General features: G+C 34.3%; 2 protein-coding genes across 2 annotated transcripts; one reads left to right on the forward strand and one right to left on the reverse strand.

Moving 5' to 3' along the window:
- The first annotated feature begins 1,207 nt into the window (after positions 1 to 1,207).
- Positions 1,208 to 14,963, forward strand: LOC130657903 (fibrillin-2-like). The gene is made up of 24 exons (XM_057460890.1): positions 1,208 to 1,555; positions 2,023 to 2,163; positions 2,257 to 2,369; positions 2,830 to 2,925; positions 3,619 to 3,744; positions 4,095 to 4,241; positions 4,680 to 4,796; positions 5,091 to 5,213; positions 5,474 to 5,773; positions 7,077 to 7,150; positions 8,232 to 8,320; positions 8,403 to 8,486; positions 8,728 to 8,739; positions 9,189 to 9,326; positions 10,507 to 10,613; positions 11,004 to 11,099; positions 11,251 to 11,391; positions 11,478 to 11,618; positions 11,706 to 11,846; positions 11,931 to 12,071; positions 12,356 to 12,496; positions 13,270 to 13,386; positions 13,844 to 13,966; positions 14,573 to 14,963. The coding sequence occupies exons 1-24, from the start codon at positions 1,458 to 1,460 to the stop codon at positions 14,872 to 14,874; spliced, it is 3,108 nt and encodes a 1,035-aa protein (XP_057316873.1). The 5' UTR covers positions 1,208 to 1,457; the 3' UTR covers positions 14,875 to 14,963.
- LOC130656177 (adenylyltransferase and sulfurtransferase MOCS3-like) lies at positions 14,964 to 22,411 on the reverse strand. Its single transcript, XM_057459005.1, has 13 exons — positions 21,849 to 22,411; positions 21,642 to 21,734; positions 20,724 to 20,844; positions 20,099 to 20,174; positions 19,895 to 19,935; positions 19,728 to 19,803; positions 19,258 to 19,366; positions 18,888 to 18,950; positions 16,668 to 16,831; positions 16,375 to 16,422; positions 16,179 to 16,277; positions 15,821 to 15,893; positions 14,964 to 15,180 (listed from the first exon to the last, which is right to left on the reverse strand). The coding sequence occupies exons 1-13, from the start codon at positions 22,069 to 22,071 to the stop codon at positions 15,017 to 15,019; spliced, it is 1,350 nt and encodes a 449-aa protein (XP_057314988.1). The 5' UTR covers positions 22,072 to 22,411; the 3' UTR covers positions 14,964 to 15,016.
- Positions 22,412 to 24,257: the final 1,846 nt, after the last annotated feature.

A 24,257-nucleotide genomic window follows, 5' to 3' on the forward strand; every position in this document is an offset into this window, starting at 1 on the left:
GGACAAAAGTTTTATAAGATCGACATCTAGGCATACACATACACGTAAAAGAAAATGGCCGTTTTTTCAAATTATTATGGTTTATTATTATTTCAGTAGCAGTGCACATTGATTTAAAATAAAAAATTACATATCGACTGAACCAACACGAACGTTAAGAAATATATTTATACATATTATTGTCTCTTAGTGAAAGTACATTTTCAAATATTTTAGGTAACGGCTTTGGGCCAATTGATTGGCTAATATTAATAATACCTGATGACGTAGTCTATTTTTTTCGTAGTGACTCCTCGATTATAGAAGTTCACGCGATAAATATTTGTATTAATAAAAGTAAACTTTCTTTCTAGCGAATATAAAAGGGTTGCGCGCCTTTAAGTACAATTTATTAAAAACACGACTTTTTTTGGAACTTAGTAATTTTTAAAGTAATTTGTTATCTGTACAGCACTTCTGTTATAAAATGGAGTAAATAAATATTATAAATATTTCCGTAGCTCAAATGGGACCTTCAAATGACTAGGAGGGACCCCCACGCAGGACCCTTAATAATAACATTACCATTATGAACTGAATAGATTTTTATTGATACAATAAGCAATAAAATTACGAGGCTGTTAGAAAATAAAGAAAGTTAACAGGAGTGATTTTTGATATTTTTTACACATAGGTCTGTATTTTTGTTTTCTTTGTTTACTTATCCAAAGATCGAAGATAAAAATATCAATCGATCGCAAAGCGTTAAAGGATCTACTATTTTTTTTATAGTTATGTCAAAGTTCTTTGTTATTGTTTTTCTACGAACTTTTACGTCAGAGAATTGGAGAGACATCGTAACTTGATTCAAACTTGACCAGCACAAAGATCTTAAATAAATAAATCTCTTAAATTGATAGCGTTGCTTGGTTTTTACCGACATTAACTAAGAGATAAACGGCTTTTAATAAAAATGACGTCATCGAATGACGTCACCGAATACGCCTATATGTTTTGTTTTCAGCAAATTTTTTAAAAAAACTTTCATTTTGTGGCACGATTCTCCGTAAGTTTATATCCTCGGCAAGAAAACATTTAAAGTAACAAAAATCTAATGAGAAAGCTATTCCATTATTTCTTCTACGCAGAGTCTTTCTAGCTGAATTGCTACACAATACTGTGTAGTGTCTACAGCAAAAAATATAAAACAGAGGATAAAGAGCCTGTTGTTTTTTGTCAATAAACAAACGTGTTGAGTTCGTAAAAGGCAGTGTCAGCTGAAACAATATTTTTTTGAAGTGAAGATTACTTTTAATGACGAATTAAACACCTTGGAACCATATTTCTTCATGTAAAAACTGGAAGGGGTATACTGGGCACGAAGTAGCTTGAGAAAGTATTTTCTTTAAAATTTTAACTAGGAAGATATATATTTCAGTAAGAGTGAAAAAGTGGAGACGACGAAAATCTGCTCAGTTATGTATTATTTTTTTGTTGCGCTTGTGTTTCTTTGCTACACAGCCAGTTTGGATGGGTACAATGTTCTTGATGTGACCAACGGTTTGGATAAAAATGGGTAATACATATGTTTTTCCAGAACGTTCACTCTTATATTTCAAAAATCCAGAAAAATAAATAAATCACACTAGAAAAAAAAATTTATTTTTGTAATTGTATATTATTTTTGTGTCAACATATATAGTGAAACCAAAAGTTAATCATTTTTATCTCTCAACCTTCTTAGTCTTTTTGTAGTTTGAAAAAGGTCGCCACAAAACAGTCTGTTGTGTACAATAGCCATCGCTTTATTAAACAACCGACTGACGTACTCTGTTTAAATTAGTAGATATTTTTTGGCAAACCAGGAACAAATAGTCTGTATTGATTTTATTCTCACTATTCTAATTCGTGTTTGTTTACATCATGCCGCCCTCTTTAACGCTCGCTAGCATGTCTATTGTTTTGCGAGGATTCCCGCTGCTGACATCAGCACAATGAGACCTTCATCAAATTGTTTGAGATTCAACAAATTCTATATTTTAGTGCCAATGTTTGCAGCTATCCTGAGCAAGTCTCAAAACAAGTGAGCATAAAGCTGGAACAAACTACATTGACAAAAGAAATTGTAAGAACTTGCTGTCGACGTTGGTGCTTTATAAAATCCTGCAACAGAACTATATTGAGGTAAGTATACCCTACCTTCCTAAACACAATGTAACTGCTTTATCAATTTCGTTACTGAACCTCCTTACTTATCGACTATATTTATCATTATAGAACAAAGAAGATTTTTACTTATCATCTACAAACGAAATATTTCGATCGAAGAGTTTATCATTGTTGTAATGATTGGAAGAGAAAAGATGACTCTGCTACAGAATGTAAAAAACGTGAGTAAAAAAGTTGGGTATATTTAAGTGTTTCTCGTAAATCAAAATTCTGTAACTTACGTTTGGATTTTAGCTTCATCCTCGCTTAAGCGGGTTTCCAATTTAACGTATTCCTTTTTATTTTTTGTTGAATAACGTCGACACAGCTGATTGTTTTCGTGGAAACACCCCTTTAAATTAACAAATAAACTCACGGCGAATTCGCTTGCCGTCATATTCCTTGCTTCAGATTTTCTTCCGTCATACTTATCCTGGGTACCGGTATATCGTTCTTTCTTCAAAAAGTGACGTTTTGACTGGTATTTTAAACAAACTACGGGTAATATTATTATAGAGACGTCCCAGGAACATTTATCAATAGCAGTTACCACAAGGTGGTGAAGATAATGTCCTCAGATGTTGTTATTCGTCGTTTCGTGCAATGATAGCGAAAGAAAGTATAAATTCACATCTTTTTTAGCGATATGCGGAAGCAGTTGTCAAAATGGAGGAACTTGTGTGTCGCCCGACAAATGCGAATGCCGTGACGGTTACGAAGGGAAGTATTGTCAACTTGGTGAGTATCCAGCACACATTCTCGACCCCAGAGCTCCTTGAGAAGGTTTTAATCTTGAAGAGCTCTGGGGAAGAAAATTTCCAACACACAAACTTAAGCCTTATTTCCAGATGTGAAATTTTCCAATCTTCTTGTTCCTTACTTAGCTTTGTGAAGTACTACGGCACATTGTTTAGGTATATTGGGGTTCTGGTAAGCCATACGCACCACAAAAACGTGCGGGCGTTTTTGAGAGGGTTGGGAACTATTCGCGTAGTCGTACGATCAATGCCTAGGAACATAATGCGAAGGTTATGTAAGGTTCATACAAGGAGGGCTTATGCAAAAATCGCTGAAGTGTCTTTTATAGACGGAGGCATTTGTATCTTGTCAGTACACTTGTGGGAGATTGAGTAATACACGGAACAAATTTACACGGCATAAATCTCACTTTCAGGACCTAAAGCCCTTTTTCATGTACGAATGAATGTACGACCCTCGGTCCAGGGTTGACGGGGGTTACCAATGGCAATGTCAAACACACATTTCTAATGTTTAGACATTCTTTGAAATAAGTTTTGATCTTTACAGCGCTTTTTGTTTATAAGTACAATTATATATTTTTCTCTCCATTGCGCTCCATAAGACGAATAATTCAACATTTCCTTTTTTTTAATAAATATCATCAGAACAAAGTTGATTTATATTTTTCAGATAAAGATGAGTGTAGAGACGCATCTACAAATAAGTGCGAACATCATTGTATAAACTTACGTGGTGGATATAAGTGTGGATGCAAAACCGGATATGTTTTAAATCAGGATAAACAAACATGCAGCGGTACGTATGGTCGGTGTTGTTGTGACGTCAAAACAATGTGTCGCGTAAGGGAAAATAGAAATAGTCGTACTAAAACACATGTTATCTATTCTTACGTGTTATAGAAAATCAATTATTTGGTTAGTTTAATTTTGTAAATAAAATTTCATACAGCATACCTCTATGTTTATAATGTTTCCATAAGTGTTTGTGATGGATATGGATATGATCAACCTCGACCTTAGTGCTTTATTTTCCTTTTTAATAGCAGAACCAAAAAAGAGATAAGGAGCTCTGGGCTAGAGATTGGGAATTGATTAAATTTTGTACATTTCTCAAGCCAAATTTTTCTGCGGCTTGTATTATTTTAGATGTTGACGAATGTAAAAGAATAAATCCACCATGTGGATGCGCAAAGGAAGATGGTACATGCAGTTCGCAATGCATTAATGTTCCGGGAAGTTATGTTTGTAAATGTCAAAAAGGATATCAGCTTAATTCTGCGCAAAAGTGTGAAGGTAGGATTGCAAACTTGATGCGCCACTTCTTTATAAACACCATCTTTATTCTTAGGTTTAAGATTGACAAACTGGACATTGCAATGGTTTGATAATACTTTGGTTTGTAAAAAAATATCCAAAATATCAACGCTTTTTTTAGTCGCATAAAAACAGTTTTAGTCTAGCACTACTATAAGAATACTTGGCAAAAGACCCTTGAGTATGACTTAGGCCCAAGAAGGTACTATTGTTAACCCCAAGGAGGTAGAAGGTTTCGCACAACATACTGTTTAGATAAAAAACAATTTATTTAAACTCTCATTGTTAGTTGAAGTAATTAAAGAAAAGGATTTTTTTTAAACGTTAATTGTTTGGGTGGGGGAGAAGGGAATTGCCCCCTCTGCCTTCCCAATTGTTACGCCCTTTTATCTGCATATTGCTCTCATACTGCTCTAGATATCAACGAGTGTTTTTCAAACTCCAAACTTTGCGACCAACAATGCATCAACACACCAGGATCATTCAGATGTGGATGTGCGAAAGGATTTAAATTTAATGGCAAGAGCTGTGAGGGTAAGTGAGGCATCGGTAAAAGTAAGCGAGTTGCAATTAGGTTGAGTGTTGCCTCAGGTTTGAACCTATGCATAATTAGATGATAGATTTTACCATTGTATTACTTTCTTTGAACTTAGAAACTACAGAAAAAATAAGTTACTTAAATAAGTACTGTATGCATCCAACATCGTTCCCAGGGCTCTTTTTCACTTTTTTTTATGGCTGACGGCGCTTCCTTCTTAGCAACATTTGTCAAAATTATTTTCGCATATTATTATATATATTACATATACTTTCTTCACTATTTTTCAGATATCAATGAGTGTTTGACATCGAATGGTGGATGTTCAGATAAATGTCATAACTTGGACGGAGGATATGTATGCAGCTGTCCTGATGGTTTTTACTTGACCAAGGACAGAAAAACGTGCAAAGGTATACTGATTTTGAAAGTTAAAATGAAGTATGATGAGAATACATTTTTGCTAACCATTGATTAAGTAACAGGTGCTACGTAAAGTGATACAACATGCCAGGTGTTTTACCGCATTGGTTCGGTCAAATACTTGAAAATCTTCGTTTGCTAATGTTTCACAACCTTTCATACTCTGACCGCATTACCCATAGTAATGAAATTATGAAAACGAGGTTAATGAAAAATAGTTAAAACATAATCATTCGTTTGTTCATTCTAGTGATTGAACCAACGATGAAGAGCAAAGTTGTTTGCGAATCCGATCAAATCGGAACACTGGATTGTGCAAATCACGATGAAAAAATTATCATCATTGATGCAATGTATGGCAGATTATCAACACAACATTGTCAACAAAATAACTACACACAAAATGTCAGATGCAAAGCAGATAATCCCATACAACATCTACAATCATGCAACAACAAAGCCTTTTGTGTGTTTTTCATCCAAAAAGAAGTTTTTGGTGATCCCTGTCCTGGCATTGAAAAATACATGCAAGTCACGTATGATTGTGTATAGATATGAATGGTATGTTATTTACACTTACATATATACTCGACTCCAGGGCTGTTTAAAATAAACTGAGGTTTTAATATCAAAGAGCTCTGGGGACGAGAATGATTTACATATACAATTCTTTCCAACTTCGTTCCCAGGGCATTTTACCTTGTTTCTCCGTAATAACGGCTCAGGAGCCACAAGACCCTGGGGACGAGGTTGATTTCTTCCTTCTACATGTTTATTTTTTAACATTTCTATTTTGTTGAAAAAAGAAAAGCGACAATAAAAAGTATTCTTATTTTTTTAGAGATCCTGCAAAATATTGGTGTCACTCATATATCGATGTCGCATGTAGTTTAACCTTTATGTATGTAATACTCTTTTTTCTTGTAAACATAAGATTAAAAAAAAAGTTTGCCAAAAAAAATAAATTATTTTTAGTTGGGTTGAGAAAAATTAGACAATGAAAAAAAATATGTTAATAACATCCTGTAGGGCTTTGATAATTTAGCGGATGTTTTTTCTTTCTTAAATTGGTATTTGTTTTATTGCGCTTTTATGTTTTGTCTCTCTATCATATCATTACATAAAACTAGTCGATGGCCCGTGGAAAAACCCACGGGTTTGCGCATTCTTTTTATACTGCAATGCGTGTGTCTCGCTACTTGCGGTACCATTTTGCGTGACAGACAGACGCATACGGGTATCATAATATAGATATTACTTCAGTTTTGAAACTATCCTCGACCTGCTACAATTTAATCCCATGAGGATGATGAACAACAACTGGCTATGTTACTGAATTACGTTGAGAAGTACGACGGTTTTTAGTTTCCCACACCAATGTAACGTTAGATAATGGAATCGAATTATTTTGACAAAGATTTTAAGCTACATGCCTTTTTTGTAAAAAAAAAGAATGCTTTAAAAGATTATCAGGAGACTTCAGGTTGAAAACAAAAGTCTATTGTTTAAAACAGAGGGTAAAAAGAATAATGACCAGCATGGTGGAAATTTGATATTTTTATGAAAACAGATCCAAAACAGCATCGCTACCACATTTCCAAACAGGAGGAGAAGATATCAAGGCAAAAACGAAAAAATGAAAAAGAACGATCAACTGAAAACAGGCACATAAACCAACTCGCCGCCCCATTTCACGCCCTCGTAAACACCATCTACGTAATGCGTAAATAATAAAACAGAAAAAAGAGCAATGAAACAATTGGCGAACATAGTAATAGTAGATGATAAAGAAGACTGTGAAAAAAATAACATAGGAGCATCTCTTTTCCTATCCACTTGCGGATAATATATAGATATAGAAAGGAAAGATGTTACTTATATAAATGGACACGAGAAAAGATACGACACTGTGAACAATTCTTTTGGGGTAACATCTAACAGACAGCGCCGATTCATTTTAATTTTAAGGTCCGTTTTCATCAAAGAAACACTCAAGTGCAGCTAATAATTAGGGTCCTGCACGGTAGATCTTAGTGCATTTGAGGCCTTGTTTAAGCTACTAAAGTCGCAATTGAAGAAATCAATCCCATTTTCGTGGTAAACGCTAAGCATAAAGGATCGGTTCACATTTTTGTAGTCTTGGATGACTCAGCCGGCCTTCGAACCTAAAACCTTTTGCGCTGGAAGTATATGCTCTACCACAAGGCTACCATCGATTTGTTAGGCATTCTTCTTCTCCTTCTCCTTCTTCTCCTTCTTCTCCTTCTTCTCCTTCTTCTCCTTCTTCTCCTTCTTCTCCTTCTTCTCCTTCTTCTCCTTCTTCTCCTTCTTCTCCTTCTTCTCCTTCTTCTCCTTCTTCTCCTTCTTCTCCTTCTTCTCCTTCTTCTCCTTCTTCTTCTTCTTCTCCTTCTTCTCCTTCTTCTCCTTCTTCTCCTTCTTCTCCTTCTTCTCCTTCTTCTCCTTCTTCTCCTTCTTCTCCTTCTTCTCCTTCTTCTCCTTCTTCTCCTTCTCCTTCTTCTTCTTCTTCTTCTTCTTCTTCTTCTTCTTCTTCTTCTTCTTCTTCTTCTTCTTCTTCTTTTTCTTCTTCTTCTTCTTCTTCTTCTTCTATTTATGTGACAATTAAAACGCAAACTAATAATAATACAAACTTTCTTTGTTGTAATTTTAGAGGTGTTTTGATTTTTAATGTAGTAAAAAAAAGGGAAATGCAAAAAACGGCGAAAAATGGGACAATAAAAATAATAATTAGCCCAAAATAGCCGTCAGCAAGTGAACATTTGGTCACTTTTCACTGGCTTTATTTTGCCGACAAGGTAAGAGGCAAAAAATTTCGTGACGCGTTTAGATACAACCATAACACTGCATTGGGTACGGCCGTACTTCAAACATTAGCGCTCGAACAACCAGTAACTGATAGTTTAAATGCTTTTAGTGACGCGACAGTGTAATCCTTCTACAAGCAATGGTTGCTGCAAAAAGTAATGTAGATGTGTGTTTACTCACCGAAGCATTCGTTTGTTTTGTTTTTTAACGATGTTGATACAATACCAGGTGGCTCTGCATCTGTGTTTGCGCAAAATGTAACGCGAAATGTGATGTAACATCGACTGATAATTTCGTCTCGACACCAAGTATAGCAATCACTCTAAGGATTCAACTTGTTTTTAAGTAATTCCCAGCATGCTTGTCTTGCTGTTTGGTGTATTCTGTTTTATTCATGCGCATGTTACGACTTCACCAGTTAGTGATTTACGTTTACAAGGGTAGGTATTATTTTAGTTTTCTGGTTCGATCAAAACAAATCGAACGCAAGACAAGATAATTAATGTGACATAACATGATATTTAAAACTTAAAACCTGTTATTACCTGTTGTATCGACATCCTCTTTCCCAAGGGGGGGTTGATAGACGTCAAAGCTACTACCGTTTACTTGACGGCGTCAGCCTCAATGTCAAAAAAGCAAATTATCGATTGTAGTTTTCGACGTAAATGTTTTTTATAGGCATAACGAGAAGTAAGTATGTTTAGGCCCATATTTGAAACTTCCTAAATATATGCGACGTAAGTTTATTACAATATGAATTTTTTGTAATTCATGTCATATAAGCTTTGATATTCGACTAGAATTTAGTGTCGTCTAGATATTAAATGTTTTCAACAACTTAAGGATCAAATAAATTTTGAAATTGGATTAAGCATCGAGTCAAAGTTCAAAGCACGAAAAGCACCTATCAGTTAGTACAAGAGTCAATAAATTCCTTCGAGATGTAGTCAGGCGGCGAACGCTAAAATCGCAGCCAGGGCGTGACCTTTTTAATGTACCTGCATGACCTCTCAGGAAGGTTCCTAACATTACTTATATAACATAAATAGCGAGATGATTAAAAACAAACGTTGATATCAAGGTCACACTATGTTTATATTACAATTTTGATGGTTAAAATCCCCTCTTTTGTATTTTAGACCGAACGTTTGTATAAGACAAGAACGTTTTAGCAGAAACGTGAAAGAATCTTATTTGAAACAAGGTGTTACGTCGGAAATAAGGCGAACATGTTGTGACAGTCTTTGTTGGAACAAATGCAGAAAAACGTTTTACAGGTAAGCCGTGGAGGTAAACCAATTTAAGAGGTTTTTAAAAGGAAGCCGAGCCAGCCCGGTCTGCCGTGATCTCGTCTTAATGCTATTTTTAAGGAAATTTAAACTTTCGTTTATATGGAGAGGCGAGCTGGTCCGCTTGCCGGAATCTTCCCTATTTTGCCCGAGATCTCGGCAAGCGGGCTGAATGAAACTCCATATAAACAGTAACTAAACGGGCTAGTCCGCCTAAGCGAGATGGTTTATTATGCTCAAGTAATTAAGTTCTTTTGTTACGAAAATTATTTCTTTTGTTGTACATTATTTAATGTTTCATTGTTCAGAACTAACCCGCCTAACCGGGGTAGTTTTTTTTTCATATAAAAACAAGTTAAAAACCATCCCGCCAAATAAGCTAGCTCGGTTTGCCAAGCCAGCCCGGCTCCATATAACAGCCCCTGAATCTTAGATGAGATAATCAATCCAACCAACTGTAAGAATAACGAGAGTTCTTTTTCCTTTAAGTTTTTAGTGTTATATTTCATGATTCTTGGATTGTTTATGACTTGAACAAAACTTTTGTTTTCAGCGGACATGGAACAATGCTTAGTATGCTCCTTCGTGGCTGGGTTGAAAGCTAAGCGTTTACAATATGTTAAGAATAAATAAAATGTAAAAAAATGGCAAGAGGTGAATTTTGATACTCAGAGAGAGCCGATGTGAGCTGTTGCAGCTGCATTTCGTTTTAGTTCACATTTGTGGCAAGAAAATAAAAACTGAAGGGTTTCACCAAACTGCTATGCACCAAATTGTTCCCAAGACTTTTTTAAGCCTATGATATTCGGACGATACGGCTCTGTCCTGTCTGAATATCATGGGCGTATAAGAGGCCTGGGGACGAGGCTAAAACACCAAAAAAACACGATTTGAAAAAGAAATATTGAGAGAGCAGAGAGTGATATATAAACTAAAGGTCGTGAAAAAATTCGCGGGAATTTGACTGTCTTTTCTCCGCAGCTACCATTATGGACCACAGATTATTACGACGTATTTTTATCGATATTTTCGTAAACAGTAATTTAAAGAAAATGTTTTGTCTGTAATACACAGACACTGACCGTTTTTGATGTTGTACCGTAAAATACAAAACCCGGAGTAAAAAGTACAGACGTTTACCCTCGCTCTTTTCTACTTTAATTTTCAGAACAAGAACACATGTGATGGAGCGTGTTGTTCTCAAATGGTTTACAAGAGATGTGTACGAGTGTTGCAAGGGCTGGAAGAAAGCAGATGATTCGCAATGTACAGCACGTAGGTCATATGCAAATTAAATTCAAGCCTTTTTTCAATAATGTATTTTCCGCCGTCTGAAAATAAAATAAACTTTTAAACACAAGTCTTATACGGCGGATACCTGTGTGTAACAGACACTTTCCTTTGGTCCCGCAGCTGTCCTTTATGGGCAGGTCTGACTATATTTAAACAGGTGTAGAAATTCTTTGATGTTTAGCTCTTTATCCCTGCGATGTTTCTGTTAAGTTATTCAGGGTGAAAATTTTTATTCATGAGACTCGCAAAATCCATACGAATACGTGTGCCCCGTTCTTTACGTATACCTTTTTAGAATTTATTTTGTCGCAACTGTCAGATTTTGCACAAATTTTGTGCGTATATATCATTTTGACAAAAATTTATTTTCAGCTATATGCGAAAATGGTTGTCAACATGCGGGTACGTGTACTGGCCCAAATAACTGCAGTTGTCTAAAAGGATACATTGGACAGTACTGTCAAATCGGTAAACGTTTTTTTATCACGTTGAATGTTTACTGGCGTTACGAAGAAAGTAATATTTCGTTATTCCAACCTATAGCCCAGGCTTTGTAGCGTTCGACAGGCTTTAAGCGCTGAGGTTTCTAGTTGTCGTTATTTAATCTTAAACTTTGTAGATAGAAACGAATGTTTACAATCCCCCTGTGGATGTGCAAAGGATGATGGTATATGCAATGCAACATGCATGAACACTCCCGGCAGCTTTCAATGTTTGTGCAACAGAGGATATCAACTAAATGGGGAAGGGAAATGCGAAGGTAATTTTTACAGCATATTGTACCGCAAAAATCCTGAATTCGTCGCCACACTGTTTTTTTTCTTCTAAAATTTCATCTTTCATTAGATATTAACGAATGTTCATTGTCTCCCTGTGGATGTGCAAAGGATGATGGTATATGTAATGCAACGTGTTTGAACACTCCGGGTAGTTTCCAATGCTCGTGCAACAGAGGATATCAACTAAATGGTGAAGGAAAATGCGAAGGTAACTTTCACAACAGGCTGAACCGTAGAAATCCTGAATTCGATGCCACACTGTTTTTTTTTCTTTAAAAATTTCATCTTTCATTAGATATTAACGAATGCTTATTTTCTCCCTGTGGCTGTTCAAAGGATGACGGTATATGTAATGCAACATGTTCAAACACTCCAGGCAGTTTCCAATGTTCGTGCAACAGAGGATATCAACTCAATGATGACGGAAAATGCGAAGGTAACTTCTACAGCAAATTGTACCGGGAACATTCTGACTTCGCACTAAATAAACCTCTTTTTTAAAACATCGCTTTCTGATTAGATATTAACGAATGCTTATTGTCTCCCTGTGGATGTGCAAAGGATGATGGTATATGCAATGCAACGTGTTCGAACACTCCAGGAAGCTTTCAATGTTCATGCAACAGAGGATATCAACTAAATGGCGAAGGAAAATGTGAAGGTACGCCACACGAGTAAATAATTAGTGCCTATAAAATTCATCTTCGTTCCCAGTGCCTGTTGTCTCTTTCTTTTGTCTGCCGTTCTGATATAAAAATAGACAAAAGGCGCTAGGAACAAGGTTGATTAAATTCTCAATAAAAGTATCCTCTCTATAACAGAGTTAATTTCGTATCATTAGAAAAGTAACATAAGACACAAAGATAAGGTTAATAAATGTAACGCCAGACTGCGAGTGATGACTAATACATAAGTTTCTTCTAACGCCACTTTCCTTTACAATAGACATCAACGAATGCTTACAGTCTCCCTGTCAATGCGCGAAGGATGATGGTATATGTAATGCAACTTGCGTCAATAATCCAGGCAGCTTTAAATGTTTATGTAGAAAAGGATATCAACTAAATACAGAAGGAGAATGTCAGGGTAAGTATCATGGCAGGCTCTTAATTTTTGGGGGCCAAAGTTAAAATTTACCATTATATGAAGGCCAACCACTGGCACTGAAGCACCAGAGGAGGATTTAAAGATTGTAAACCCTTAGATTAGCTAGCTAAAAGCATCTTACACACCAAGGCCTTTCCATACGAATTACAGTTAAGAAAATTTTTACGAAAGATCGTGGGACCCCGGTCCTCTGAGCTGCTATGGCCCTGAGAAATATATTCCCTCATCAGATATTAATGAATGTTTTCGATCACCCTGTCAATGCGTACAAGATGATGGTATGTGTAATGCAACTTGTGTTAACAGTCCGGGAAATTTCAAATGTTTATTCAACGAAGGGCATCAAGGATGAAAAATGTGAAGGTAAGAATTTTTACAGAACTGGGTAAACAAAGTCAACACATCGAGGAAAGCACAACTATATGGAGATGGAATGTGTAAAGATATTAAATCATAGCTTATTATAATCAAAATAAAGCCTCGTTTCCATTTGGCAGCATTTCCCGCAACCGTGTTAAGCTGCTATTACGGAATCAACTTCATCAACAAGGCAAATTGTCCTCTGGGAACAAGGTTGCATTTCCCGTGTTAACTTGTAGATTTTGTCTAAGCACGCGCTAAAAAAAAATTCGTGAGATTTTTGGCGCTATAGCAGAAAATGTAGATGAATTTTAAATTCCTAAATGATAAGCTTTATTAAAATAAAATTTTCAAAATGTATAATGTATCATTATTTACTCTTTTAATTTCAGATATAAACGAGTGCATAGAAGGCTTACACACATGCGACCAATTTTGCATAAATACACCTGGTTCGTATGAGTGCTTATGCAGGAAAGGGTATAGATATAACGGTAACAAATGTGTAGGTAAGTACCAGGTCATGTTAAAAAACAATAACATTTCATCTTAGGAAAAAATTTGTGCGTGCATTTAATTAGGCGATGGCAGAAAAAAATAAATATTGGCGTAAACTTTAAAAAAAACTATAAAAGCGTGCCGCGCGCTGAAACACGAGTAAGTTTTCGGTATTTTTTTCTATGACAGGGTCCAACTCATCCTTTCAATCAAAATTAAATTTGAGATTTTCTGAAGAAGAGATTTTTAAATCAATAAATTAGTAAACGCTATAGTATTTTCTTAGAAAAAACAAGGAAATTCTCAAATTTTTGTCTTTTTAATGACAATTGAAAATTATCAAAATTTAGCATATCTAAAAGAAAGTTTTGAGAAGCCGTAAGAATTAAGAACTATCAAATTGTAGGATACCTGAAAAGTTTTGAGGACTACATTTGCGCATTTTATAGCTGGCGTAATTATTTGTAGATATTGATGAGTGCTTTGAAGATATCAACATATGTTCTCATTTCTGTCACAACCTTCAAGGTGAATACACTTGTACATGTCCTGACGGATATTACCTGAGTGATGACAGAAAGAATTGCAAACGTGAGTATCTGCAATTAAGTTTAGTTTTAGTAGGGAGGGCTTGTTCTCTTTTTTTCTGCCAATTTCAACTCTCAAGCTCATTCCCAGCTTTGAAATAAGTATTATTTCACATTTAATATTTGAGTTTAGTGAGCTGTTATGATAAGAATATCCCCATATCCTTCTATGCTGAATATGCTCATCTTGAAACTTCACTTGAATTCTATTGATGTAAAATGTATTTTCCCAGGTTCCATTTGAAGTATTTTTTCCTACAAAATCTTGCAGTTTTTCTGTCAGTTGAATTAGGCTGCTCAAACAACAGCATGTTAGGAGTGATTTTTACACCGCACTCTCAGATCTTTTAATATTATCTTTAAGGATATGCTAAGAATATCTCAGGATGATCTTTGCCCAGAAGCTAAGAATATTCATGTTGAAAATAAAAAAATTCTATTCTTAAAATTTACAATCTGCAATTTTAAAATCAAAATCACAAAAACCTCTTCTCATAAGAGGTTGTCAGTAGAATTCTTAAAGTATTATTCCAAAATTAAAGCTATCCATAAGGTAGGGAATAACACTTAGCTTATGTCTTTGTTATAAAATTCTTTTATTCTTTTCTAGCGATCACAAATTCCATGAAGCAGATACTGTTCTGTACCTCTGATAAAACTGCCCACCTTTCATGTGCAAATCACGATGAAAAAATCATCATCATTGATGCTATGTATGGCAGATTATCAACACAACATTGTCAACAAAATAACTACACACAAAATGTCAGATGCAAAGCAGATAATCCCATACAACATCTACTATCATGCAACAACAAAGCCTTTTGTGTGTTTTTCATCCAAAAAGAGGTTTTTGGTGATCCCTGTCCTGGCATTGAGAAATACATGCAAGTCACGTATGACTGCGTGTAAACTCAACGCCAATTCTGATGACTATATGTGCAGACACATGTAAAGAAATGTACGCGTTTTTTTTAATGAATTTAAAAAGCAAGGCAAGATATGTAGAAGTTATTTCTTTCTGTCAATCCCATGAAATTACAAAGTATTAAATTTAATACGTAGGAAAATTTGGTTCAACGTTCCTACTCCAGCTCGATAAACCTCCAATAATGTCTTTTACCGTAACTTTATCACTTATTCCTCGTGTTTTAACATAGTCGAGTATTTTCAGGACCGCCTTTTGTGAATCATTACCTCGTTTGCATGCAATATATACTAAAAGAAAAATTAATTATAAAATCATATTCTAGATTGTGTATTTATGTTGTGCAGTGGTATATTATTTTCCGTTCTTGAACGAAAGCTACTTTCTCTTATTACTTTTCCTGGAAAAAAAAACAAAACGCAAAATTTTTATAAAAAACGTTCCAATCGAGTTCCGCTTATTGCATGAATCACAAATAAAGTTATATAGGCAATTTTATGACTATCTTCAGAGGCTGTTGATGCGAAACTAACCAAGCCGGTTTTACCGACTTGGCTCGGCTAGTCTTAACGAAAGAGCAAATAAAACATTTTCCTTCCACTAAATCAGGCTAGCAGCTTGTTTGCGTCACATGCTATTGCTTGTTTTCGAATTAAAATTTATTCTGGTCTTCCGGGTTGGTATTTAATCGCAGGCTGGATCGCTTCTCACATGAGCACATTTCATCCAAAAAAATGTTTAACAATAGAAATCTCGCTTAGGATAGTCAGTCCTCAATATGGGACTCCCTTTCCATCCATATCGAACCAAATAAGAACTCACTTAGGTCAAAGCTACGTCGTGTGTGTACTAAGATTACCATTGAATCGAAATCTTTGATTACCAATTGGCAATCACTACACGACAAACTAAAAACAAATTACACCTTACCCGGTAGCTTCTTTCTGACCGCTTCTTCGACGTCGTGTAAGTCGCGCATGCGTAATACATCTTCAATAGGTACATGTGATTCTCAAATTAAAGAAAATAAAGGTAAGAATATCTTAAATGTTAGTCTTTTACACCGGTAGGAAATAGCGTCAAAGTTTGCAATACAGGGTAAAATAATCCGCTATTAGGTGTTTAACCATGGGAATTGACCGTAAACTTAAAAATAAGTTTAGAATTAAGTCAGATCCGGAGCTGAATTAGATCCGGAGTTAAGTAAACTCTGGTGTAGAAAGGAACAACAAAGCATGTGAAACGAACTCATTCTTAAACATTAGAAGTAAATATAACATGAAAAGATATTTATTGAATTGGTTAAGGAACAAATTTCGAATTCAATCTTCGGTCGAACGTCAACTAACAGATGCTCTCCTCCGGCTTTCATTAATGTCGCATAATCCTATTAAAAATGCCGAACAATTTACAAAAATGTGTACATCATCGACCATTGAATTCTTTTTGAACCCATTAAAACAAAGAAGAGTTCCTTTTCACACCTGTACTGTTATTCTTTTATCTTTTTCCAACAAATGCACACTGTGTTCCTAAAAACAAATGATTAGTTTTAATATAAAGTTCCAAGATTTTTGTGACTTTAAGGGAACTTAGTGTTTACAGAAGAAAGTTTTGCGAATGTTTCAAACAACTGCGAGAAGCACTGAGTAGAAATCTTGCTCCGGATTCATCTAAAAAACGCCTGTCGGTAAAAAAAAAAATACTAAGATATCCTTCCCTCCAGCTTTCTTCCCTGAGAAAGTAAAAGTATACGTAAAATAACAACAAAGCACACTTTATCAGATGCGGTCGATCCGCAGAACTGTTCGTAATCTTGCAACACTGTCACAGATGAATTATCTCCACAAACAACACAATTCGGCTTCCGTTCACGCAGTTTAATATTTCGGAAAGTTCCATTTAATCCATCATAAAGCAACATTTTACCAGCGTAAGAACCTAGATTAAAAAATAGACATGCATGCCTTTAAGGGAAGTTGATAATTGGTTAAAAAATCCAGGGAGTTTGAATAACTAAAAATTTGCGCCAAATGACCTCTTAATTTTTGTAAAGGAAATAGCGTGGCAAAAATTTGCAAACCTGGCAAAGTTAGTGCAAACAGGATTTACATCTAATTTACTTCATAAACTAAATATATGTTCTACAAATAAAAAAAAAGTAACTTAAATTTTAGAAATGGAAAGTTCAAATATAGAGCTAGAGTTATTTATATTATATATACATGGATTCGGAGGATTCATTAATGCTGGATGAAATCTTGAGAACAATATTTGCAAAGTCTTGCACATAATTTTTTAGAAAATATTTATCTAGCATTAATTAATAGTCTGAAGGCAGAACCATCGTTAAAAATAGGTTCCATTAAGATACAAATACCACTACATACTATTAAAACATCATCCGCGTGAGAAATTAAGGAAATAGGAAATTCATTGGAAATGAGTTGAAATGTTTTTAACCGACCAATAACCTGCTTAACCAAAATACGAACTTTTGCGACATCAATTTTTGAAATCTGTGAAAGTAACTGCAAAGTTGTACCAAGGATTTTAAGACCTCAGCACTTGTTCGTAACCAAGAATGAAAATTTTGGACATACAAAATCATGAAGAATATTAAATACTTTGTAATTGGCTTGAGATTGGTAAAAAAATTTACATAATTTTAAGTGAGAAAAGTTTTTATAAAATGGAGTGACACTTTTTCTGTGATATAACATATTTTGTTTTCTTTGGCTTGTTTGTTAAATAAAGTAAAAAATTATTCATGATAAGAAGCAAGGAGATCGATAATATATATATAACTATATTTTGAAAATTGATGTCATCAGAACTTTTTGTGACAGTATTACTTATTTTTTCTTCAGGACGGCTGTATGGTAGTTTATTTTTCATATCTTTGAAATGCTTAATATGTTAGGTTAAATAGGAGTTGAAGTAAAAAGTTTATTATTTATAAAAGCTGATTATTTATTGTTGAATGTTGTAATGTAACCATACTTGTTGTTGAATGTTTTGCTTTTGTTGATGGAGTGTGGATAGATATAACAGGATTTCCTTCCCCACAGAAAACAATAGGTGCAACAACATTTGAAGATAAAATAGATTTGTCTGCAAATGAATCCTCTGAAGAAAATGTAATACTTCTTCTCGACGAATGAGCAGACATATTTTTAATTCTTGAAGAAGCATTATATCCAAAATTTTGTGTGGGCAAAGGGTTTTTTAAAAAGGGTTTGTCATCTACAAAAATGTTCAGAACAAACTCTGCTATGCGCATTGGGAGTCCAGGGTTTAATAAGTCTAATCCATTTATCACAGCAAACAGGATCTTTCTTTACAGTGGGAAATGGGTATAATTTAAATGGAGGATCACAAGAACAATTTTTTGAATAATGCCATCGTGGATCATACATTTAATTAATTTCCATTTTTCAAGCTTTCTGGAACCATATTTACAGTCCTTTACGTCGCAAAAAATAAGAAGTTGTCATCTCTTTGATCCGATCAAAAATAAAAATAAACAGTCAAGAAAAGCGGCCGCTAATAACAAAACAGCTCAATTTTTCGTGCGCACCTTACATGCACCCAATTTAAAACACACGGAACTTTAAACAGCGGGAATTGTAAAAGTGTGTATTATTTCGCGGCAATTAACTTCGCGAATTTCATGAAATAGGAATTTAATGATATATTTCTGTATTGTATTTAAAGAACTATTATAGAGGAGACATAAAATGAGGAGGAAGAAAGTTGTCTGTTGAATTCTATTATATAGTGATAGAAAATGAAAGAAAAAAAACAAGTATAATTTTTTTTTAAAACAGAACAGTAAAATCCAAGAATGAATTTCGCGAATAGTGAAGTACTTAATAATTTTCCCGTTTGCCAAATTGATAAAAACGAGCGGAAAACACAAAAATAAACTCCCGCAAAAATGAATTCAAGGGGCGCGAATTCAGGTTTTATAATACAGCTACATTGGTATACGTACATTCATTGCCAGTGATAATTTTTACAGCTTCTAATGCTTGCAATGAACCGATTACACCAGTTACTAAAAATAGAAGATAGAAGAGGTCAGATGTCCGTACAACCTCGTCCAGGGTTCTTTTCCACTTACTATATTTTAACAAGACGGTGTAGCCTGGGAGGGGTTGATTAAATATTAGAAATAGCCTTTTTAAAAGAAACAGAACACTTAAGCATCAAAGACTTAGTTTCTTGGAGAGAAAAAATCATTTTTGATATAATTACACCTAAAAACATTTTACTAAATCTATTCCATAATTCTAACGAAATTAATAAGAACAAAAAAAATATGTCAAGTCACATGAATAAAATCATCTTTCAGCACCACAAACCTGCTCCGATCACTCCACCATCTGAACAGTTGGTGACAGTTTCCGCTGGGGGTGGAGAAGGATAAAGACATCTATAGCACGGTCCGTTCTTATGATTATAAACTGTCAGCTGAAAAAACAATATTAATCATTATTTAAATTGAATCTATTAAATCTTTAAGGTTGTCTCATGTCTTAAAATGGAATAAAGCAAAATTTTAATTTAACTTAGTTGTTATTCTCCACACTCGCAAGGCATGCCTATTTTGGCATATTTACATACTATAAGAAAATCTTTAGAATACTTTTCAAACTGAAAATGCAAAGGAGGATAAGACAATTTTGAACTAGATCCTTGAGACAAATGTGTATATTGCAAACGTTTCCTTAAAGCATATTATGAAATCATAAAGTCCAAATTTTAATTCTAAAAGTCAAGCCACTGAGAGTCACAGTATCAGAAAGTAGTTTTTGCCTTAATATTATACTACCTGGCCTTCAAATCGTAATGCGCTGCCAGAAATCAATGTCTTCTTTGCAAACACACAAGCATCGTTTAATAGGTACCTGTAGGTGGGTGTAATTGAAAAATTTTATTCAACTGTTTACTATAAGCATTGTCTCGCTTAAGTGAAAAAATAAGAAGCTTTTATTTTACCTTGTAGCAACGTTGTCTGTACAATCAAGAACAATGTCATGTGTAAAAAACTATCAAGGTCTAATAATGAACACATGTTTAAATTTGGTAATAAATTGCTTGCAAAGTATTACTAGTATTACTTGCAAAGAACTATTATACACTTTTATTGGGAGTTATTAATAATATTTGCCAGATATTTTAAAATTAGATTGGAAAAGGATATTCTTTTATAACATCCAAAACATTTCCAGATGAAAGAACTATGTGATATCTATTAAATTTTACACTTGAGTTTAACCTAAATTAAAACCATAACATAAAACCTAAATTAACACTATAAAAACTCTTGCCGTCAGCGACGTATTCAATGAGTATTTCCCACTGTTTGACCTGTATGAGATGTAAAATTCTTATACCAAAAGAAATCAAAAAGTTAAAATTAAAATTGTTCTGTAACAATTATTTTCTTTGCGAAAAAGGTTTAACTGTTAATTCAAACTTTCGACAAGCAATAAAGTTATCCTTGATTAAAATTTTTCAAGATTGTGTGACAACAACAGGCTACCTGCTCATCAAATCAAGAAAGAAACTGGACCAAATTTGTCAAGAGAGGTTAGCCAAAAATTCTTGTTACAAAATACGGTAAGATGTTTTTAGAAAGGATCTTTCTGACGATCTAGAGATGTCAAATCTTAAAAGTTTTTTTATTCTGTGCCAACCATGAGACTATATTTTTGGGCAAATGGTATGACCAAAGATTGTCTGAATACGTTACTGGATCTGGCAATAAAACATTTATATATAAATCTTTGATAAACTTTGGCAGAGCAAACAAACGTTTTAATACCTTTTAAGCTCTGCAATGGCAGAATCAACTTTTTCTTTTCCTATGGTATCTTCTTTATGAAGCACCTGTCGATGTAGATTGCTTAAGTCAGCAACATCGTGATCAACAAGACCAATGCAACCTACACAACCATGTGGACATATTAAAAAACATGTGCAAGTGTATAGAATTATGCACAAGTTTGTGCATAAGCAATTAAGCAAATTTGGTTCACAACATTTTATTTGCAACTTTCTGCATCTGCTAACAAGGTCAACATATGTACATTTTTTGCAAAGACAAGAGAATGGAAAATTGTCAGAAGAAAAATTTTGTTCCTGAAGAAATAACTGGCTAAAGTATGACTTTATCATTGATATTGTAATATGATGGAACCACTTCATCATCTTAAAATGGAATGCAATACCAGATGTTACATTTAAAAAAACTTCAAGATGTAAATTTGTTTTGAAAAGCTTGTTGGTGTAAGGTGTCAAGATATATCAATTTCTTATGAAGTTACCTACACACAGCTCATCCAGTAATTAGAAATCTTTGCTGGACAGGCATTTTAAAAGAAAATTTTCTGCATTTTCTATTACAATTTTGCCACCTTGTCTAAATATATTTAATATAGGCTTAACTTTCACTTTTTCAAAATCCTAATTTCGGAGGAATTTGATTAAACTATAGTACTGATAAGGGTTCAAATTAGAAAAATAAAGTCAATTCGCTAAAATTTGCTGACTGTAGAAAAGAAAACCTTTGATCTGGAAGCACTGTGGGCCACTTGTCATTGATCCCTTGATATTTTAAAAATAGGGGATACAATCAATTAATAATAAAATGGGGTGCATAATTTTAACATTTTGAATGATTCACAAAGACAGTATTTCAATTCCCAAATTGTTGGCTTCTCATTCAAACCCTGCTACTTACCTATGCCTGCAGCTGCCAAATACATGGCAGCTGGACAACCAAGGCCACCAGCACCAACTACCAGCACTGATGATGCTTGAAGCTTATACTGACCTACAAAACAATAAGTATTGCGAAGACTTCTGTACTTGTAATTAACCAGTTTAATCAACAAACAATGAAAATAACTTTGCAAACACAGGTGGTATTAAACATAATTTTAGTTACCATTCACAGCTATTTCTGGTAAAATAATTTGCCTTGAGTATCTTTGTATGTCTTTGTTGGACAAATTGCATTTTTTAAAAGGAAAATGGTTTGATGAAACTGAGAGTTTCTGATTACTCTCCCGCAACTTGTGTAATTTCAATTCACTCAATTCTTTTTCCAATTCCGCAATTCTCTTTTTTAAATCTTGGCATTTCATACATTCCATTGCTTGAATGTCCATTGTTGTATGCTATAATGAAAAAATAGTATAAAAGAGTAAATTCATTCAGATAAAAAGAAACATTCGCATAAATCATTAAAAAACAGTCAAATTGGATTGTAGAAAAACATCGGCATAGATCATATAAAAGCAGTTAAAAATGGGATTGTAGAAATTTGAAAACATTTCTGTAGATCATTTAAAAAAATGACAAAACAGAATCATAGATCGTGAAAACATCTTGTAGATCTATTACAAAACAATCAAAACAGGATCACAGAAACATTCCTGTATAGATAGTTTAAAGCATGAAATATGGATTGCAGAACATCTTTAAAAAACAATTTTTATTTCAGCTATTTGTGAAAAGGAATTCTAGACAGAGAGAGTTGCTAGTTCAGATGATTGGTTTCCTGTTTGGGGTTTACCCCACTTCTCCTGATCTCAAGAAAATTTCGTTAAGAAGCACACATACTGCATTCTAGAAAAACAAATTAAAAAAAAGTAAACATTTTTAACGATCTAAATAATTACGAACAAAGTTTTTTTTAATTTAAACACAACAAAATATATTATTATATATGTACTAGTCGTTAGCCCGTGGTAAAATCCACGGGTTATCCCATCCTTTTTATATCGCATCACATGTGTTTCGCTACTTGCGCAGCTAAGCTATCATTTTGCGTGACAGACAGACAGACATATACGAGTATTATAATATAGATTGTGAACATCACAATCTTTAAATGTCAATTATAATACTATTGTGAATTTTTTTCCAATCAGGAAGATCACAATAGCATCGTGAATCAACAGCATCATGCACAATACAAGGTCACAATGTTAGGTGTCCATTCCAGTACCATAATCACTCCAATCCTAAAATTTTTCATTAGTACCTGTACACCTGACTAATGTTTGTTATGCTTACATATGTGTCCCATCTTTTGGATAGTATTTGAGGCTATTAAAAAAAAACATTTTCATATACAAAAAGAATAGTTTTTCGCAATTATTGTCTGTGGTGTATCCCATGGCCCATTGGTATTTACAAATAAAGTGAAAGAACTAACTGCAATTCTCACATGAAATGCTTGAACTATTGTATAAAAGCTCTTAGTGAAAAACAGCCTAGTAAATGAGCAGAAGACAGCCCATTTATACCAAATCCTAAGGAAATGATTGATGTGGCTCCCTTAGAGACAATTGTAGATGAGGACAAAGAAGGTGATTGTGATATTGAGCGATTATTGTTTGTTTTTATTACTTGATATGTTGTGTTTATTGAAATCATTGTTTTTATAAGGGGCCACATCCATACTCACATTGCCACAAGAAACGTCCAATGGACATTTGTGGGTACCTCTCAAAGTGCAATGGTTTCTTTCGTGGCAATTCGAAACTACGTTTTTGCCCACTACAATCAATGAGCGATGAAGAGTTGGACTTCACTCTAAAGACACATGAATAAAGTGTGTTCTTTATGTGAACATATATATAAAGGATGGGCGACCCCATGGATTTTTCCATGGGTTAACAACTAGTCTCTTTAATAATAGCTGTCGTCTGTCTGTCTGTCCGTTATGCCAAAATAGTAGCTTAGCTGTGCAAGTAGCGAGACGCACGCAGTGCGGTATAAAAAGGACGAGCAAACCCGTGGATTTTTCCCACAGGCTAACGACTAGTATATTCAATTCAAGGTGAAGAGACAGGCTATTTTGCCCTAACACGGGACAACAAAATAACTGCAGAAAAGGCTTTTCACCTTTGTAGGATAGGGTAGACATTTCTCAGGGTGGGTGGGTGTCTTTGAAAAGAAACGTCCATTGGACGTTTCTTGTGGCAATGTGAGTATGGATGAGGCCCCTAACTCCCCTTCCTGTTTAACTGATGATAAATGAATAGAGTGCTGATGATTGCTGAGGTCATAACCAAACTAGAAGTTATCTTAACTTCATTGTCTTAATTCCTTTAACATTTGATTTGTAAAGCTTCAATACAAGAAAGGAGTTCTTCTGAAAATTGCCGTTGCCTGTTCAGTTGCTAAAAGGCTGCAAAGGCTTTGAAAGAAGCACTTGATCTTGTTTGAATATAATTAAGTTTCTTCAGACCACGTGTTGAAGTAACACTGTAAATAAATTTTTATCACAATTTTTCAATTACAAATCTGAATTGAAACTTAGTATTATAATCCACAACTTAGTATT

This window comes from Hydractinia symbiolongicarpus, chromosome 9, assembly GCF_029227915.1.
Source record: "Hydractinia symbiolongicarpus strain clone_291-10 chromosome 9, HSymV2.1, whole genome shotgun sequence".
Taxonomy (NCBI): Eukaryota; Metazoa; Cnidaria; class Hydrozoa; order Anthoathecata; family Hydractiniidae; genus Hydractinia; species Hydractinia symbiolongicarpus.

What these genes read in the sequence shown, in the direction of transcription:
- LOC130656177 (XM_057459005.1), bottom strand. Translation starts at nt 22,071, where the DNA reads ATGGACATTCAAGCAATGGAATGTATGAAATGCCAAGATTTAAAAAAG. An exon ending in TTTGGCAGCTGCAGGCATAG is followed by an intron (nt 20,845 to 21,641) that starts GTAAGTAGCAGG and finishes ATGGTTGTGTAG; the next exon opens with GTTGCATTGGTCTTGTTGAT. An exon ending in AATTATCACTGGCAATGAAT is followed by an intron (nt 16,832 to 18,887) that starts GTACGTATACCA and finishes TTTTTAATCTAG; the next exon opens with GTTCTTACGCTGGTAAAATG.
- LOC130657903 (XM_057460890.1), top strand. Translation starts at nt 1,458, where the DNA reads ATGTATTATTTTTTTGTTGCGCTTGTGTTTCTTTGCTACACAGCCAGT. An exon ending in GGATAAACAAACATGCAGCG is followed by an intron (nt 3,745 to 4,094) that starts GTACGTATGGTC and finishes GTATTATTTTAG; the next exon opens with ATGTTGACGAATGTAAAAGA. An exon ending in CTGTGAACAATTCTTTTGGG is followed by an intron (nt 7,151 to 8,231) that starts GTAACATCTAAC and finishes TACTCACCGAAG; the next exon opens with CATTCGTTTGTTTTGTTTTT.